General features: G+C 35.4%; 1 protein-coding gene and 1 long non-coding RNA gene across 11 annotated transcripts in view; one reads left to right on the top strand and one right to left on the bottom strand.

The window, feature by feature from the left end:
* The window catches only part of LOC147832418 (uncharacterized), a 58,590-nt gene that overhangs the window by 3,818 nt on the left and 35,406 nt on the right, over positions 1–19,366 (bottom strand). The gene's annotated exons all lie outside the window — the stretch shown is intronic.
* Positions 911–18,788, top strand: illr3 (immune-related, lectin-like receptor 3). Of its 10 annotated transcripts, none has more exons than XM_088651471.1 (31): positions 911–1,223; positions 3,186–3,311; positions 3,394–3,441; positions 4,706–4,777; positions 4,933–5,004; positions 6,346–6,408; positions 6,566–6,628; positions 6,761–6,823; positions 7,141–7,203; positions 7,842–7,895; positions 8,038–8,100; positions 8,250–8,312; positions 8,406–8,468; positions 8,617–8,679; positions 8,848–8,910; positions 9,431–9,493; positions 9,660–9,722; positions 9,868–9,930; positions 10,087–10,149; positions 10,307–10,369; positions 10,513–10,575; positions 11,356–11,418; positions 12,536–12,598; positions 12,760–12,822; positions 12,961–13,020; positions 13,141–13,206; positions 13,344–13,406; positions 13,511–13,540; positions 13,624–13,778; positions 15,795–15,904; positions 16,003–18,785. In XM_088651471.1, the coding sequence occupies exons 1-31, from the start codon at positions 1,148–1,150 to the stop codon at positions 16,175–16,177; spliced, it is 2,241 nt and encodes a 746-aa protein (XP_088507597.1). In that variant the 5' UTR covers positions 911–1,147; the 3' UTR covers positions 16,178–18,785. The 10 variants fall into 10 exon arrangements, 5 of the variants coding, with proteins under 5 accessions (XP_088507597.1, XP_088507600.1, XP_088507598.1 ...); XR_015945309.1 differs by having other exon boundaries at positions 1,054–1,223; positions 13,141–13,253; positions 16,003–18,335; XR_015945308.1 differs by lacking the exon at positions 6,346–6,408 and adding an exon at positions 5,170–5,232 and having other exon boundaries at positions 1,080–1,223; positions 13,141–13,253; positions 16,003–18,335.

The following is a 19,366-nucleotide window of genomic DNA, read 5'->3' as shown; positions in this document are numbered from 1 at the left end:
CCCTAGAGTAATGCTAATTTAATTTAATGTAATGACTACTACTAAAATAAGTAGGTAGTTTCTTTCTTCTGTTGAACTCAAAAATATATATTGGGAAAAATGCTGGTAGCCACTGACTTCCATAGTCATTTTATGGCTTGAAGTTCCTCATTTCTGAGCTGCTGAACTGTATTAACATTTTGGCAAGTCACAACCTGCTTGGGTATAAAAAGACAGTATGATATTTATAGGATATGATATTTTACTTTAATATCATTCATTCATTCATTCATTTTCCCCTTTATTCATCCAACTTACCCAGCATATGATTTACACAGCTAATGCCCTTCCAGTTGCAACCCAGTACTGGGAAACATCCAAACACACTCATTCGCACACATACACCACGGCCAATTTAGTTTATTCAACTCGCCTATAGCGCATGTCTTTGGACTGTGTGGGAAAACGAAGCACCCGGAGGAAACTCATGCAAACAAGGGGAGAACATGCAAACTCCACGCAGAAATGTCAAGTAACCCACCCAGGACTCGAACCAGTGACGTTTTTGCTGTGAAGCGACAGTGCTAACCACTGAGCTACTTTAATATTTAAATACCCAGCTCCCAAAACCAGGACCTCTTTTCTCCCCAACACACCTCAAAACATTATGCAATTCTGAGTGTGCCTCACACTGATGAGTGGGCTTGACAAACCACCTGTAGAAAACACACTCTTTCATCTTTCTGACCCTTTAACCAACACTTGCACCACACACTTTCTTACTATCACTCCATATCTCTAGAAAAAAGCACTGTGCATTTCTGAAGTGCGCCTCACACCGGTGAGTTGGACTGACAAACCACCTGTAGAAGCACGTTCTCTCCATTTGCATAATAAACTTTACTTAAACTCTGGGGGTTTAAGAGGAGGTACAATTGATATCCTCTGGGATGCTTGAGACACCATCTTTGGTCTTCATTTTGTGAACACAAAAACATTATTTATAATCAGAAATGATCACATGATCACTGACTAGATTTTCTATCTGGACTGACTTTGGAGGGTCCTGCCTATATTAACAAGAATGACATTTTTTCGACTTCCTTATTCTTAAAACCCTCAAACAGCAATCAAGTCTCTCTCATTTCTCATCTGTCAGGGTCACAGAATGGGTTCACTCTACAAAAATCCCACATTCATTTATCAAACTGCTGCTCCAAATGAAAACCGCTCTCAGCACAAAGGTAAGGCTCGATGTTATCGTAATTTCCATTTTACAGATCAAATATTGGTTTTATTTATTGAGCAGATACACATTTGGTATGCTTTTGTCTAAAACGGCTTAAATTGTATTCAAGAGATAAAGTGGAGGGAAAAGTATTCAACATGTCATGTTTTTTTTGTTTCTGAAAATAATAATCTAAAGGAGCTGTCGACATGAAATTGAACCATATTTTGGTCAAATCCAAACAATACAAACATAAAAACTGAAAGAATTGTTGTGTAATAACAATGGAATGACACAAGGAGAAAGTGCTGAACTACTGAAATGTTTTTAATACTTTATATAAAGACTTTTTTGGTGATAACAGCCTCTCATATGGAGAATTGTCACTTGCGTTGCTCAGGTGTGAGTTTTTCTTCAACTTCAACTTCAAACTGACTTCAACAGGGTGTAAAATCTTGATGGTTCTGTGGGTCTCGTCTATCAAATCTGACCTTTGTTTTGTATTTTCTATTGGATTGAGGTCAGGTGATTGGCTGGGACATTCTACAGCTTGATTTTCTTTCTCTGAAAGCATTTAAGAGTCTCCTTGGCTGTGTTTTGGATCATTGTCTTGCTAAAATGTCCACCATGGTTTCATCTTCATCCTATACTAATGTAGATGTTGGACTGAAGCAGCTGATATGCATTTACACTGAGGAAGGGCAGAGGATTGCTGAAGAACTACTGAGAGATTCCAGCTGCTGTCTGGGCTTTCACTGCCGAACTACACCTGCCTTTCTTCATGTCTTCAATACTTTTTTCCTGCTTAATTTCATTTTTCTACACATAACTTGATATTGAAACTATTACATTTGTTGTCTTTGCATATTTGTATTTCTTTGGTTGTTACCAACATCTGTTGAAAATTTCAAGTCAACATCATCTAGAAATTTGGTTTCTGAGAAAGAAAGTGAAGTGTTTATTACTTATTTCCTCTACTGTAAATTCCATACTATCATGCTAGTCCTAGGGAAAAAAAAGACATTTAAATGTAAATATAAAAAATAATACAGAGACAATAACAGACTAAATGCACATTTTTGTCTAAACAATGTACTCACTAAAAAGTCAGTATCATAATAACAAACCTTACATAACCAAAGAAGGTAAGACTTGTGTTGACAGGAAAAGGCTATTTAAGAACAAATACTATGCAAAGTTGTAGTGAAATCAAAAATAGGTTAATCAATTAAAGGAAGCAAAGAAAAGTCAAAAAGTTATTATCAAAAATGTCTATCTCAAATTTAAGAATACTAGAATACAATAAACGTTGTAAGTAATCAAAAAATCATATATACAATTGTTGATTTAAAGAAAGCTAATGAAAAGAATAATTTCTCAGAAATATGTGAATCTGTATTTGGGCACTTGAACAGAGGCAGATATATGTATGTATGTGTATAGTATATAGTATAGTAAAGTATATAAAGCATGTATAAATAAAAGTATTACTGAAAACTTACTTGTAAATACAGTACAGCAAAAATGTCTCTGTTACTGTAATTAAATACTTGTCTAATGCTACTACCAACACTGAAAGTGATATTAAATTATATCATTTTCAGTTTTCACAAGGTCTACGGTTGCTCAAATATCCACTTTCCAGTTTGTATGATGACTTCCATTCATCAAATACGATTTTCTGTGCATGTTCCACAAATGTTGGGTAACAATATGTATATAATAAAAACACTGACAAACACTCAGAAAAGAGTCATGGTACAATAAAGCTAGATTTAACTCAAACTTTAAACTGTATTTTTAGGGTTAAACAGTTTGTAGTTATTTTGCAAATGTATGACTTGCTTCTAGTTGACTTTTGTACAAAAGAACCTACAGAAATGAACCATTGTAAACTAAGATCCAAAAAGAAATACTGCATTGATTTTAGACTTCACAAATACTTGATTCGTTTATCTCATCAAATTTCTTACAACAGGAAACTTCAATGACCAAGAAAGTGAGAGGGAAGTCAATTCGGCAAAGGGGACTAAAGTTCTGCTGATAGTTTTCTCTGCGTCTATGGTTTTTGCTCTTGGAGGTCTCTGTGTTCTAGGGACACTGTGTAAGTAACTGTAACTCAATCCTACAGTAGCAGACATATAGATTTATCATATTTTCACTGCTTGTGTTTTGATTATATTCAGACATCAGTGCTTTAATGCAACTGTCTGCAAGAGAAGCAAACAGCACAAGTGAGTAAACATTTTAATCATGACAACAACTCTCTGAATGTTTTAATGTTCCCAAGAGCCATGTTTATAGTGTATGGCTGGATCAGCTTTGTTAAATGCTTTAATATTTATTGGCTTGATTTATTGGCATGTCTGTGTCAGTGAAATAAAATAAGCATTGAAAGACTGTGAGAATGTATTTACAGTTACTCAATGGCTGAGTACATGACTTCCAAATAATGTTGACTGAATTGTAAGACTGAGGGAGACTGGCAGACCACAGGCAGACCCACAGATGCAGGAGTGAGGAAGACCTGGGTAGAAGAGCCAGGGAGACTTGAGTGAGACAGCCAGGGTTGGAGGCCTGTGGGGAGCCGGCAGAGCAAGAAGCTTGTAGATGATGTTCGCAGGGAAAGGTGACAAACAGGGGCCAGCAGGTCAAGAAACTATTCAAATCAACAGAACGGCCATGTTATGGGGCCGGATCTTTTAAGTGTATGTTTTTGGGCCGGGGGCATATCTAACATGTGCTCTGGAGCTGGAGCAATCTCTGATGTGTGTGTCTGATATGTTGACGTCCATATTTGAGGGTAAGAGAATTTGAGCTATGACATGTAAGGGTACAGAAGAGTTACAACTGGCTGAAAACAGTGGGGCCATTTGAGACTCACTGCTCTCTGGAAACATTATACAAGAACATGGAACAGAGAGTTATCCAGCAAGACAATTAAAGCCTCAGTCACATTAGAGTTTTAGCTTGTGAAATTCATGCCGTACGGCACTGCAAAGAGGACAGGATAAATCAACATGATTGGACATGGAATAAAGCGAGTGATTGCTCCATATTTTAAATTTCTGTACAGAGTAGTCATCTTTTGATCTTCTATTGGTCTCATGCATTTATGTGATGTGATTTCACAGGTCAGAGTTCACCAGGCTTGAACTTTCAAATCCAGCAATATGCAAAACTTGTCGCACAAGCTTGCAATTCTGCTCTGCTCCATTCACATGCGTATGAATGGAAGTTTATAAAAGTGCAGTGTGACCACGGCTTAAGACCATAGACAGACTTATCATGAGAACTAGGAACTGATGCTAAAAATATGGGCAAATGGTGGGAAAACAGAACAAATGAAACATACGGAAGTCCACAACATAACCCTGACAGTCAGCATGTTTCATGTCTGAACTAGATAGACAGTGCAACATGTTTCATTCACAGTTCATATTGAAAAAGAACTGCATAAGTGAATTGTTTGCTTTTCTTTCTTTTTTTCTGTATCAGTCATGGCATCACAGCTTGAGAAACTTACAGCAGAATACAGCAGAGTTAAAGATGATCTCGGCAATAAAGACAGTGAGTTGTGTTACTTTCAAACCCAAGCACAGGCTGGACAAAGTGTCATAAACCACCTTTACATGAAGTATTTCATTTTGTTTCATAAATATGGGTGAGTTACACATTTCTCTAACTTGTTCTCGCTTGTTTTTCTCTGTCTCTTCTTGTATCAGTCATGGAGACAAAGCTTGAGGAACTGTCAGCAAACTGCAGCAGAGTTAAAGATGATCTTCACATTAAAGATCGTGAGTTGTTTTACTTTCAGACTCAAGCACAAGCTGGACAAAAAAATGTACTTAGTTGTAAACTACCTGTAGTCAAAACTACCTGTTTTTATTTTTGTTTAATAAATAATTACTGACTTTAACACATTTATCTCACTTGTTTCTCCTGGTCTCTTCTTGTATCAGTAATGGTGAAAGAGCTTACAGCAAACTACAGCAGAGTTAAAGATGATCTCCACAATAAAGACTGTGAGTTGTGTTACTTTCAGACTCAAGCATACTTGTTCATAAATCAACTTTAGTCAAATTAGGTTTTTTTTTTTGCTAAGCTTGGTGTCAAAACATGCTGGCTGTACCATTCTCCCTAAGCAAGTTCCCCATCTGGTGAACCCTAGAGGAGTTACTCCTAGTTAGGGTTAGCCCATATTATCACCATGTCTCCCCAGCAGGTGGCCTGCGCAGCCTCCTTCCCCTTCAGGACTGGCACACTTTCCCAATGTACTGTCGTATTTTAAAATCCCTATATTGAATTTTAATCTAAAAATGACATATTCTGGTAAGTAAGAGCCTGGGGACCTTGGAGGGCTGAGCCTTTGGTAATCATTGTGTGCTCACACTTAGGCATGGGACGATAACCATGTTCAAGGTACACCGCGGTTTGGAAAAGTCAAGGTTTTAAAACAGTCAAAATCTTCTGCTATACCATTCCTCTGGTATGTGTAAGATTTTTTTATTTACTTTTTTTGTTTTTTAGGACAGCAGTATCTCCAGCAGAAAAGATGTCCAAAGATGCTGTTTTAAATTGTAAAAGAAATGAGAAGAGAGCAGAAGTCAAATATACATTTGAATTATTTAGCCTGACATGTTTACTGTTCCAAAATATTTTAAATGTTTCCCAAATTAAAATATAATGTGTACAACGGGGGAAAAGATTTGCTTTTTTACCCAGACATTTAAAAAGAAGATATATTAGAGCAGTAATGTCAATATCATAATACCGTGAGACTTATATCCAAGGTTATAATACCATCAGACTCTTATACCAACCCATGCCTAGTTACACTATGCTTGGCTAACTTCTCACCAAAGGTGTGGTGAGGTCTAGCTGCCGTGGCGCTTTCCATGCACTTCCCCTACAGTGTCGTACCGACACAGCATTGGAACACCCAACCTGAAGGGGACTCTCCTGGTTACAGACGTAACCCTCTCTTCCAACACAGCATTTCATTCCCTTCTTTGAGAAACATGGGTTACGTCTGTAACCGAGACTATATTCATAAACTGCCTTTAGCAAAAAAAAAATCATATTGTTTAATACAAAACAGTTAGTCTTTAACACATTTCTGTCTCTCCTTGTATCAGTCATGATGAGAGAAGGGACAACAAACCACAGCAGAGTTAAAGATGATCTCCACAATAAAGACTGCGAGTTGTGTTACTTTTAGACCCAAGCTGGACTGGACAAAGTATACTTATTCATGAACCACCATTAGTAAAATTATTTTGTGTAGCTTCAACAAATAAGAGTGAGTCTTTAAACACATTTCTCTCACTTGTTTCTCTTTGTCTCTCCTTGTATCAGTCATGATGAGAGAACTGACATCAAACTACAGCAGAGTTAAAGATGATCTCCAAATTAAAGACTGTGAGTTTATATCCACACCCAAGCACAGACTGGACAAAGTATAATAAGCCACCTTAACATAAATTATGTCCTTTTGTTTAATAAATATGCATATTCCTCTTACTTGTTTTTCTCTGTCTCTCCTTGTATCAGTAATGGTGAAAGATCTGACAGCAAACTACAGCAGAGTTAAAGATGATCTCCGCAATAATGACCGTGAGTTGTGTTACTTTCAGAATCAAGCACAGACTTGTTTCTTTTTTCATACACTTACCCTACAGTATCGTACCCAGACTACCCACACTACATTGGAGTTCCCGACCTGAAGGGGAACATAGTGGTTACGGACGTAACCCTCTCTTCCAACACGGCATTCTATTTCCTTCTTTGAGAAACATGGGTTACGTCCAGAACCAAGATAATTTTCATAAACTGCCTGTAGTGAAATGACTTCATATTGTTTAATATATAATAGTTAGTCTTTTAACACATCTCTGTTTTTTTTTTTGTTTTTTTGTCTCTCCTTCTGTCAGTCACGATGAGAGAACTGACCGCAAACTACAGCAGAGTTAAAGATGATCTCCAAAATAAAGACTGTGAGTTGTGTTACTTTCAGACCCAAGCAAAGGCTGGACAAAGTGTATTTACAGTTAAAGTCAGAAATATTAGCCCCCCTGTTTATTTTTCCCCCCATTTTTTGCTTAACAGAGAGAAGATATAATAGTTTTAATAACTCATCTCTAATAACTGATTTATTTTATCTTTGTCATGATGACAGTAAATAATATTTGACTAGATATTCTTCAAGACACTTCTATACAGCTTAAAGTGACATTAAAAGGCTTAACTAGGTAAATTAGGTTAACTAGGCAGGTTAGGGTAATTAGGTAAGTCATTGTATAGCAATAGTTTGTTCTGTAGACTATCGGAAAAAAATATATAGCGTAAAGGGGCTAATAATATTGACTTTAAAATGGTGTTTAAAAAATTTAAAACTGCTTTTATTCTAGCTGAAATAAAACAAATAAAACTTTCTCCAGAAGAGAAGATATAATCAGACATACAGTGAAAATATCCTTGCCCTGTTCAACATCATTTGGAAAATATGAAAAAAATAAATAAATAAATAAAAAAGGAAAAAATAAATAAAATCAAAGGGGGGCTAATATTCTGACTTCAAATGTATCAATAAACCACCCTTTGTCTCATTTGCTTTTGTCTCTCCTTGTATTAGTCATGTTGAAAGACCTTACAGCAAACTGCAGCAGAGTTCTCCACAATAAAGACTGTGAGTTGTGTTACTTTCAGACCCAAACACAGGTTAATTTGCTAATCACCTTTTCTCAAATAATTAATTTTTGTTTAACAAATAAGAGTGAGTCTTTAACCCATTTCTCTCACTTGTTTTTCTCTGTCTCTCCTTGTATCAGTCATGATGAGAGAACTCACATCAAACTACAGCAGAGCTACAGATGATCTCCACATTAAAGACTGTGAGTTGTGTTACTTTCAGACCTAAACTCAGGCTGGACAATGTATAGAGTAGTTATTCATAGACCACCTTAGTAAAATTATTTATTATTGTTTAACAAATTAGTACAAACTTTAACACATTTCTCTCATTTTTACCCCTCTGTGTCAGTCATGATGAGAGAACTGTCAGCAAACTACAGCAGAGTTAAAGATGATCTCCACATTAAAGACTGTGAGTTGTGTTACTTTCAGACTCAAGCACAAGCTGGACAAAGTGTACTTGTTCATAAACCACCTTTACTTTCCCTGTCTCTTCTTAAATTAGTCATGATTACAGATCTGACAGCAAACTACAGCAGAGTTAAAGATGATCTCCGTAATAAAGACTGTGAGTTGTGTTACTTTCAGACCCAAGCACAAACTGGACAAAATATCACAAACCACTTTTGCATGAATCATTTATTTTTGTTTTATAAATATAGGTGAGCTAACATTTCTCTATCTTGTTCTCATTTCATTTTCTCTCCATGTATCAGTAATGGTGAAAGAGCTTACAGCAAACTACAGCAGAGTTAAAGAAGATCTCCATGAGAAACACAGTGAGTTGTGTTACTTTCAGACCCTAGCACAGGCTGGACATAACATACTTGTTCATAAACCACCCTTACTCAAATTATTTATTTTTGTTGAATTAAAAACAGTCAGTCTTTTAACAAATTTATCTCACTGTCCTCACTTGTTTTTCTCTCTCTCTCTCTTTGTATCAGTCATGATGAGAGATCTGTCAGCAAACTACAGCAGAGTTAAAGATGATCTCCACGATAAAGACTGTGAGTTGTGTTACTTTCAGACTCAAGTAAAAGCTGATTTTGTTTAATAAATAACAATGTAAGGAGTTAACCGTTCAGACACAGATGAATGAGTCATAACCCATGATCACAAAAACCGAACTTCTCATCCTCCCTGCAACTTCTTACATTTAACACATATTTACAATCCAGCTAAGTTCATATACTATTAGTCCATGTAATTTAGCAAGAAATCTTGGGGGTGATCCTGTATGATGGTGATTCCTGCCATAAGTGCTAGAGTTTGTTAATAGTGGAACGAAAATGCTCTGGCCTACGTTATAATCCTACCTAGATAGGATCTGTCCTCTCCCCACCAGGACAGGTGTGTGGTAGTGTTAGTCAGTAAAGTCTCTTTTGTATTTTAAAAAAGTGGCCTGAGCTTATTTATGAATCAACTGCTTTAAGTTTAGATCTTGTTAACCTACTTAAATATTAAAGGCTTTTAACACGTTTCTCTGACTTCTCCTCACTTGTTTTTCTCTGTCTCTACTTGCACCAGTCTTGATGAGAGAATGTACAGCAAACAGCAGCAGGGTTAAAGATGATCTCCGCAATAAAGACAGTGAGTTGTGTTTCTTTCAGAATCAAACACAAGATGGAAAAAGCGTAGTTATTCATAAACCATCTTTATTCAAATTATTTGTTTTTGTTTAATTAAATACAGCGAGTCTTTTAACACATTTCTCTACTTGCCATCACTTGTTTTTCTCTGTCTCTCCTTGTATCAGTAATAGTTAAACAGCTTATGACAAATAACAGCAGAGTTAAAGATGATCTCCACAAAAATGACTGTGAGTTGTATTTCTTTCAGACTCAAGCACAGACTAAATTTGCCCCCAACCCCCCGACCCCCCCCCCCCCCCCCGGAATAAATATTTAATTTTTGTTTAATAAACTTGAGTGAGACTTTTAACACATTCCTCTCACTTCTGTCAGTGATGATGAGAAAACTGTCAGCAAACTACAGCAGAGTTAAAGATGATCTCCACATTAAAGACTGTGAGTTGTTTTTCTTTCAGACTCAAGCACAGGCTGGACAAAATATCATAAACCAATTTTGCATAAATCATTTCTTTTTGTTTCCTAAATATGTGCGAGTTAACACAATTCTCTAACTTGTTCTTATTTCATTTGCTTTGTCTCTCCTTCTATCAGTCATTATGAGAGATCTGACAGCAAACTACAGCAGAGTTAAAGATGATCTCCACAATAAAGACTGTGAGTTGTGTTACTTTCAGACCCAAGCACGACTGGGCGAAGTGTACTTATTCATCAACCACCTTTACTCTAATTTTTTTTTTTGTTTAGTAAAAAAAAGTAAGTTAAGTTCAACACATTACTCTACCTTGTTTTTCTCTGTCTCTCCTTGTATCAGTAACAGTAAAAGAGCTTATGGCAAATAACATCAGAGTTAAAGATGATCTCCGCAAAAATGACTGTGAGTTGTGTTACTTTCAAGCTCAAGCACAGGCTGCAAACCAAACCATCTGTACTAAATTTATTCATTTTTGTTTAATAATTATAAGTGAATTTTTAAACACATTCCTCTCACTTGTCTTTCTCTGTCTCTCCTTGTGTCAGTCATGATGAGAAAACTGTCAGCAAACTACAGCAGAGTTAAAGATGATCTCCACAATAAAGACAGTGAGTTGTGTTACTTTCAGACCCAAGCACAGGCTGGACAAAATATCATAAACCAATTTTGCATAAATTATTTATTTTTGTTTCATAAGTATGTGCGAGTTAACAGTTCTCAATCTTGTTCTCATTTCATTTTCTCCTTGTATCAGTCATGGTGAAAGACCTTACATCAAACTACAGCACAGTGAAAGATGATGTAGTTGTGCTAGCTGAGTTTCAAGCTGTCTTTTCACTGCACACGAAATTCAACTATGACTTTAGGAGTACGCCCCCTTTTGGCAGTTGCACAGAATTTTTCAGTTTTATTGTGCAGAAATGATGCAATATATGAAATATATTTTGAAAATATGAAATGAAATATATGAAATATATTTTATATATATATTTTTTTCTGGTTAAAAAAGTAAAAAAAAAAAAAAAACACTACTAATTCTCATCTCACGCACATAGATCTGCTTGGACAACACTGAAATACATCAGATCAGCCGGTCGCATACAGTCTAGTCGCAGAAATTAAAATATTTGAAAGAATTCGCAGCTTAAATCAGATCCGAACTTTCCGCATACAGAGATGATCAGAACTCTAACAGCTACCGTATACTCTCCACAAAGGAAACAAATGATTTTCAGCCTGCCACTTGTCGTGTGCAGTGCAGAAATGCGGCTTCAGACCCAAGAACAGACTAATTTGCAACCATCTTTATTCAAATTATTTATTTTTGTTTACTAAAAATGAGTCAGTCTTTAACATGTTTCTCCCACCCGTTTCTCTCCTTGTATCAGTTATGGTGAAAGATCTGACAGCAAACTACAGCAGAGTTAAAGAAGATCTCCACAATAAAGACAGTGAGTTGTGTTTCTTTCAGACCCAAGCGCAAGCTGGAAAAAGCATACTTGTTCATAAACCACCTTTACTCAAATAATTTTTGTTTATTAATTAACAATGTAACGAGTTAACCATGCAGACACAGATAAATGAGTAGTCATGGGACAATAACCGATTTCAAGGTTTACCGTGGTTTGGAAAAGTCAAGGTATTACAATCAAGTAATTGCTTCGAACTGTTTTTATTTTTTCTTTCTCTTACATCTCTGACACACTGAGGAAGGTTTTGTGTTGAAATGTCAGTGTCTTTTAATCACCCACAGAATGTAAAAAAAAATAAAAAATAAATCAGTAAGAAACAATTACTTGAGTGTGAATCATTACCTTTTTTTTTAATAATAGCATTGACAAGATTGACGCACAAAACCAAAGAAGTTTCTAAAAAAAACGCAAGCGCGCAGGGCAAACTTCAGCAACTATACGCAAGGTATTACAATCACAAGCATGTTTTGTTATACTATATCTAAGGTATATGTAAAGGGTTTAAGTGGTTTTTTATGTGTTGTAAGAAAATCTGTGTTTTGAAGCTAATGTAGATAGTACAAGTCAATGTTTGACATGTTTGCTGTTCCAAACTACTATAATGGTTTCCTAAAATGTAATATATTGTGGTTATAACAAGGTTTTAATACTGTCAGAAACTTAATTGAATCATTTATGATAATTTATAAATGATGAATGTTAATAGTGCACCAGGAATGTTCTGTTCCGCTTTAACATTCTGCCTAGATGAGATCTGTCCTCTCTCCACAAGGACAAGAGTTGTGTTTGGTGTTAGTTTCAGTAAAGTGGCCTGAGCTTACTTATGAATCGCCTGCTTTAAGCTTAGATCTTGTTACTCTTCCTAAATATTAAAGGCTTTTTGACTTTATTTCAGATAACAATATCTGTTTTAGAGTCAATGCTTACTGTTTATTCAAATGAGTGATGAACATTTTGTTTGTTTGATTGTAGAGTTGATTCTTTTGAAGTCTCTTTTTTAATTCCATATTAAGCTAATTTAATCAGTTAACACCAAACAACAGCGAGTCTTTTAACACATTTCTCTGACTTGTTTTTCTCTGTCTACTTTCATCAGTCTTGATTAGTGAGCTGACAGCAAACTACAGCAGAGTAAAAGATGATCTGCGCAACAAAGATTGTGAGTTTTGTCACTTTTAGACCCAAGCACAGACTAAAAAAAGTGTTCTTGTTCATAACACCTTTAGTCAAATGATTTTATTTAATTTAATAAAAAGACAGTATTTTAACACATTGCTCTAATTGCCCTCACTTGTTTTTCTCTGTCTCTCCTTGTATCAGTCGTGATCAGTGAACTGTCAGCAAACTACAGCAGAGTTAAAGATGATCTCCACAATAAAGACTGTAAGTTGTGTTACTTTCAGACTCAGGCACAGGCTGGACAAAGTGTACTTATTACCAACACTCTTTATTTTTGTTTAGTAAATAAGTGAGTTTAACACATCTCTTTTGATTGTTTTTCTTTGCCTTTCTGTGTATCAGTCATGGTGAAAGAGCTTATGGCAAATAACAGAGTTAAAGATGATCTCCACAATAATGACAGTGAGTTGTGTTACTTTCAGACCCAAGCACAGGCTGGACAAAGTGTACTTAATACATAATACTTATGTACTTAATACTTAATTCATAAACAACCTATACTTTCCCTGTCTCTCCTTGTAGCAGTCATGATTACAGATCTGACAGCAAACTACAGCAGAGTTAAAGATGATCTCCACAATAATGACTGTGAGTTGTGTTACTTTCAGAACCAAGCACAGACTAATTTACAAACCGCCTTTATACAAATTATTTATTTTTGTTTACTAAAAATGAGTCAGTCTTTAACATCTTTACTTGTTTTTCTCTGTCTCTTCTTGTATCAGTCATGGTGAAAGAGCTGATAGCAAACTACAGCAGAGTTAAAGATCAACAGTCCTTTTCTGAAGGTAAGCTGATCGTTTTCTGCAAAAAACTAAGATCAACTTCAAAAGTGTCATGAAGAATTAATTATTTTTATTTTATCCTCACGTGTTGCTGTTTTGTCACACAGAGAAGGTTAGAAAACTGAACAGATTCAATCGTAAGTCTTCAGACTTAGCACAATTATACGATAGAATAAAGAGCAAGTCTAAAATGTGGAATAACTGAACCTCTTCTACACAGAAAGCAGCGGCTGTGCGCTCTGTGCCGTTCCCTGGACTCATTCTGGAGGAAAGTGTTACTACTTCTCTACGGTCATGATGAACTGGACACAGAGTCGAGATCACTGTGTGACCAAAGGAGGACATTTAGTGATCATAACCAGCCAAGAAGAGCAGGTCAGTTCAGCAGGTCAACACTTAATATATTTTTACCCTTTATAACCGTGTGATCCAAGGAAAGAAAAATAATAGAATGCATTTCTGGAATAGTTGTACTCCCGAAACTGGAAACATCAAAAATTTGCGTAGCACTTTATTAAAAGCAGCAATTCACACTATTAACTAGGGCAGTAAACAAAATTGTCAGTTCAATTACTATCACAGTTCTGTGGTCATGGTTATCAGTTTTCATTCTGCTGTGGCAATCCCTGATAAATAAGGGACCATGCTGAAGGAAAAAGAATGAATGAATGAATGAAAAAAAAACACCTGTTGTAAGACTAAAATAAATTTACAAATGACAAACATTAGCATAAAATACATAGCCATACAGTAATTTAAAAAATATATATAATGACATTCTGATTTCAATCTTAACGATTACACCAATCTATACTGTTTTGCAGACTGTTTTTATGTATACATAAACACAATTAAAACTTTTTACCATTAGAAGCTGCTTATATTCACACACTGTTGCCATGCAAGCGTTTAAAACCCTGAAAAAAGTGATTTTTGCATAATAGGTCCCCTTTAAATAATGTTACCAAGATTTGTCATAATTGACAACAACTGTACTGTACACAGAATGCCAGATTTCAAGTATCATTTAGATTATGACACAAACTAATGCAGAGGTAAAGACTTTTTCTGATAATGACTATGGATGTCATCATAATGACCATCATATGTGAGATTTAGCTGTACAGCAGCTATTATTTACAATTACTTGCCCATATCTTCATAGAACAATCCAGTATTTATATATATATATAGTGTCTGCTTTTTGCTCGCTGTATGTGGGCGGAGTAATACACAAAGGGTAAAGAGGCTGTAGGAGTTGTGATACTGCAGAATATTGCACGAATATCAGCCAATCAGATTTGAGAACCAGACAGAACTGTTGTATAAATATATACATACATATACATACATATATATATATATATATATATATACATACATACATACATACATACATACATATATATATATATATATATATATATATATATATATATATATATATATATATATATATATATATATATATATATATATATATATATATATATCAGAATTCCTACAGCCTCTTACCCTTTGTGTATTACTCCGCCCACATACAGTCAGCAAAAAGCAGACACTACAGATCTAAAGTTTAAAAGATGCTTGCTCAGCTGTTTAACTGTCAGCTTATGATTTGAATCCGGAAGAAAGTAGTTCCTCATACAAAAGGGTTTTTGAGACTCTCCATGTTTGATTTTGTATTTATATACCCAATTATGACGTCAAACTGTTGTATAAACGCAATATCACACTCGTAGCAGTGCGATATGGCTCCTGTTTCTAAAATGCATCACAAACTGCTTGAGAAACCTTTCTACTATGATAATTGGGGATAAAAATAATTTTTAGAAAACCTATTCAGTGACATAATTTTGATGGTTGTTTGCCACCCATTGGTAAAAAAAATGTAATTGCTACAACATTGACCAGCATCAACTTCCATTCAACAGTGATTTTAATCTTTACCATAAACATCAGTGTTCACATCTGAACTATAAACTGTTTTCCCAGTACTTTTTAAACTTTGTATTTTAAGTTTGTTGTTTGTAACTGCATCTCTCTCGATCACAAGTAGATTTGAATGCAGCGCTTCAAGGGATCAATAAACATGCAAATTATCATTTATCATTTATGTTGCTCGGGTCTGAATTAGGATCACAATCTTTTAACGTTTAATTGTGCAACACTAAATGCATTAATGCAGGCTAAACAAACAGTGACAGAAAACACCTTTAATTAATATAGCATTTAGGTATATATATAGGCGTATATATTATATTTTACAGGAAAGCCTACACACACACACACACACACACACACACACACACACACACAAACTGAATTTAGGCATCTTTCTGCACTGAGCATTGCTTTAGATATAAGACAATGCTTTCTTTTCTCCATCAGGATTTTGTGAAATCTAATGTTAAAGAGACTCACTGGATTGGTCTTAATGATTTGGACACTGAGGGACGCTGGGTTTGGGTGGACAACCAGCCACTGAGCCAAACAGTAGAGTAAGATCTTCATGTATTGTTAGTTTTCATACAATGACTGCATTCTCAAAACGAATGAATTCCAGATTGTTGGGCAAACATGTGCAATCTTTCTGCAGATTCTGGATGAAGCGAGAGAATGGCTTCAGCGAGCCTGATAACTGGACTAAACGGCATGCTGATGGTGAAGACTGCGCTAGTCTGGGTCACCCAGGTGGAGAGACGAATTTCTGGACAGATGCTTACTGTTTTGAAGAGAAAAGATTCATCTGTGAAGCTGCAGCAGCTGTTTGATTCAATCCTGCTTTCAAAATACACTTCTGTCATTAATGCAGTCCAGTGTTTCCCCTACTATTATATAAGGGGGGCGCCCCGCCCTCTCAACGGCTGTACCCACCCCCCTTGAAGTCACATTAATTGTATTATCTTATAGCACCAGATCACAACTTTTTTTTTTAAATAAACAAGCTAAATAGTCATATGTAATATCTCATTTACACAACAGCATTTTATTTCTGTTCAGCGCTCGTGTCACTGCAGCTAAAATAAATACAGATGCAAACATCCCAAGTCTCTTGAAAGTTCCAGGCGTCTCCCGCAAATGCATAGAGACTCCCAGATGCCCGCAAACAAATGATAATCTCCCGGAAATCGCGCGTCTCCCGCCCGGTCCTCAAATACGTCCCGCAGCCCACCCCGCTCTTCAGATGCATCGTGCACATCCCAAGCTGTGATGCGAGCTGAGCTATCTCCTCTATCTAGTGTCTAGTTATGACCTCTCCCGGAGGCTTTGTGTGTCTTCCGCAAAATCATACTGGTTCCGTGATCCCCCTCAAATTAATTAAAATACCCAGAAATCATGGCGACGAGAGTGAACGAGCAAGTGAATGGTCTAAGCCACATGGTGATGGTCTAAACCACAGGTGTCAAACTCAGTTCCAAAAGGGCCGCAGCTCTGCACAGTTTAGTTCCAACCCTAATTAAACACACCTGATCAAACTAATTGAGTCCTTCAGGCTTGTTTGAAACCTACAGGTAAGTGTGTTGGAGCAGGGTTGGAACTAAACTGTGCAGGGCTTAGGCCCTCCAGGAATTGAGTTTGACACCCCTGGTCTAAACATTATATTTGAGAGTGTAAATGGATAGAGCAGTAAAAATGTCGCGAGTGCAAATCCCCCTCTCTTCCTCCCATTGAGAGATCTATTGTCAATAGTTGGAGATAATCAAAATATTGGACTGGTCCTGCATGTATTTAGGCTTTTTTTTACATATAACAACTAAAAATTCTGTGTTTTGACAATAATACAAATTCACTAAAAGCTGGCTGGGATTATTACATAACTTTTTTATACACTCATTGCTGCAAGTAGTAGTTTATAGGCCTATTTCCTTTTAGTAAACAAATATTAGATTTTAAATTAGTGCATTTTAACTCATTTTTATCTTTCATCATTTGCAATGTTTCCAAATTGCATTGTTTGTCATTTTTCATTAGGCACTGTCATTTTAAATAAGGCATTAAGCTAAAGTAAAGTGAATGGATGAATTATTTTCTGTAAAGCAGCTTCTGGCCATGACATGTTCACATCTAAATTTTAATTAGAGGCATGTTTAATAAACGTCTCAATAAATGGGCCAGACATTTCTGACTTTCCAAAACAAACTCAGGAAATGTTCTTTCAGAAGCCCATAAAGATACTAAAGCTGCACAGTTTGTGAATAAAAAAAAGATACCAAATAAATGTTAATTTTTAATTTACAAACAGTTGTACAGTTCAAACAGTTGCTCAGTTATTCACTGCTGTCATTAAAAGAGCATGGCTCCTCGTGTCAGTGTGAGTCTGACCAGTCACACTGCGTTCAAAGAGGGGCCGAATGAACCTGATAACTGGAGAATTGAGGATGCATCTGGAGAAAACTGTGCTGGTCTGGGAGACTCTAATGGAAACTTTCAATTTTGGTTTGATCAAGTAAAAAAAAGAAAAGCTTTAACTGTGAAAAGCAATAATTTGATTGCATAAGTGGTCATGATGAATGGGATTTATTCAGATTTTACTCTAGGAGGAGAAAATATTCTAGCTATAATTAAGATTTGATTTCCTATGTCGATTTAAATTTAATGCAAGATATATTAACACAACTAGTTAAATAACTGTGTAGCTTGATTAATGTTGTAAATGTGATGCATGCAACAACTTCAAATCTATTCAAATCAAATCTAAATGATATATTCATTTTTTTTATGAGAAATAGAATGTAATTAATTAATATCTGCATTTTATAACATGTAATTCTTGCCTGTTTTTGCCTGTTCTTCTCTTTTCTTTTCTCCACTAGAGGTCACTTATATTCATGTGTCCTTTATGACTTTACTGATGATACAATTATGATGTGTGAAGTTCCTCATTGTAAAGTATTAAATAATTAAAATGATTAAGTGGTTTTAAATGTGTCATGGTTGTGGTTGGTCTGCTTTAAAAAAGTGAGCAGCAGTTCTGAGAGAAAAAGTCAGAGGAGAATCACGGACTAACTCAGCTGATAGAAAGACAACTATAACTCAAATAGGTAACCATTCAATACAACAAAAGGTTACAGTAGAGCATGTCTGAAACAGAATGTCACATATCTAAACTTAGAGTAAAAAAGATAGAGTAAGCAGTAAAAACAGAAGTATCACAATTCTGAGTATAACTGACAAGTTTAAACAGCTGAAGTTTAAAAAGCTGAACAATAAAAGACTTTCAAAAACTTTCACTTGTTTAACTTGGTTGAAAATGGTGTGAAGTTTTAATCATTCATGATAATGTTTTATAAAGATTTGTAATGTTCTTCAGCAATACCACACTAGCTACAGTGTCAAATACCTGTGCATCAAAAATGTAATCCGAATATACAGCAGCTTAACAAACAAGAAGTTCATACTGTACGTTTTTTTAAAAACAAAAAAGTTGCGAACTAGTTTTCTGTTTCAGCATTGCTGTTTCGAGCAATACTGTTGTGTTTTATTCCTGAACAAAGCATTTCTGAGATATACACATAGATACACATACACAGTTGAAGTTAGATTTATTCGCCCCCCTTTGAATTTTTTTTTTTTCTTTTTTAAATATTTTCCAAATTATGTTTAATAGAGCAAGGAAATGTTCACAGTATGTCTGATAATATTTTTCTTCTGGAGAAAGTCTTATTTGTTTTATTTCGACTAGAATAAAAGCAGTTTTTAATTTTTTAAACACCATTTTAAGGTCAATATTATTAGCCCCTTTAAGCTAAAAATTTTTTTGATAGTCTACAGAACAAACCACCATTATACAATAACTTGCCTAATTACCCTATGATGCCTATTTAACCTAGTTAAGCCTTTAAATGTCACTTTAAGCTGTATAGAAGTGTCTTAAAAAATATCTAATCAAATATTATTTACTGTCATCATGGCAAAGACAAAATAAATCAGTTATTAGAGATGAGTTATTAAAACTATTA

Source organism: Danio rerio, chromosome 19 (assembly GCF_052040795.2).
Source record: "Danio rerio strain M-AB ecotype USA chromosome 19, GRCz13ab, whole genome shotgun sequence".
Taxonomy (NCBI): domain Eukaryota; kingdom Metazoa; phylum Chordata; class Actinopteri; order Cypriniformes; family Danionidae; genus Danio; species Danio rerio.
Note: the sequence above shows the minus strand (reverse complement) of the source record. Positions and strands in the feature narration are given on the sequence as shown.

Bases quoted from the DNA above. Each gene is read 5' to 3' on its own strand.
- illr3 (XM_088651470.1), top strand. From the start codon at position 1,148: ATGGGTTCACTCTACAAAAATCCCACATTCATTTATCAAACTGCTGCT. The intron at 4,778-4,932 runs GTGAGTTGTGTT...TTCTTGTATCAG, and splicing joins TGATCTCGGCAATAAAGACA to TCATGGAGACAAAGCTTGAG. The intron at 5,005-6,345 runs GTGAGTTGTTTT...TCCTTGTATCAG, and splicing joins TGATCTTCACATTAAAGATC to TCATGATGAGAGAAGGGACA.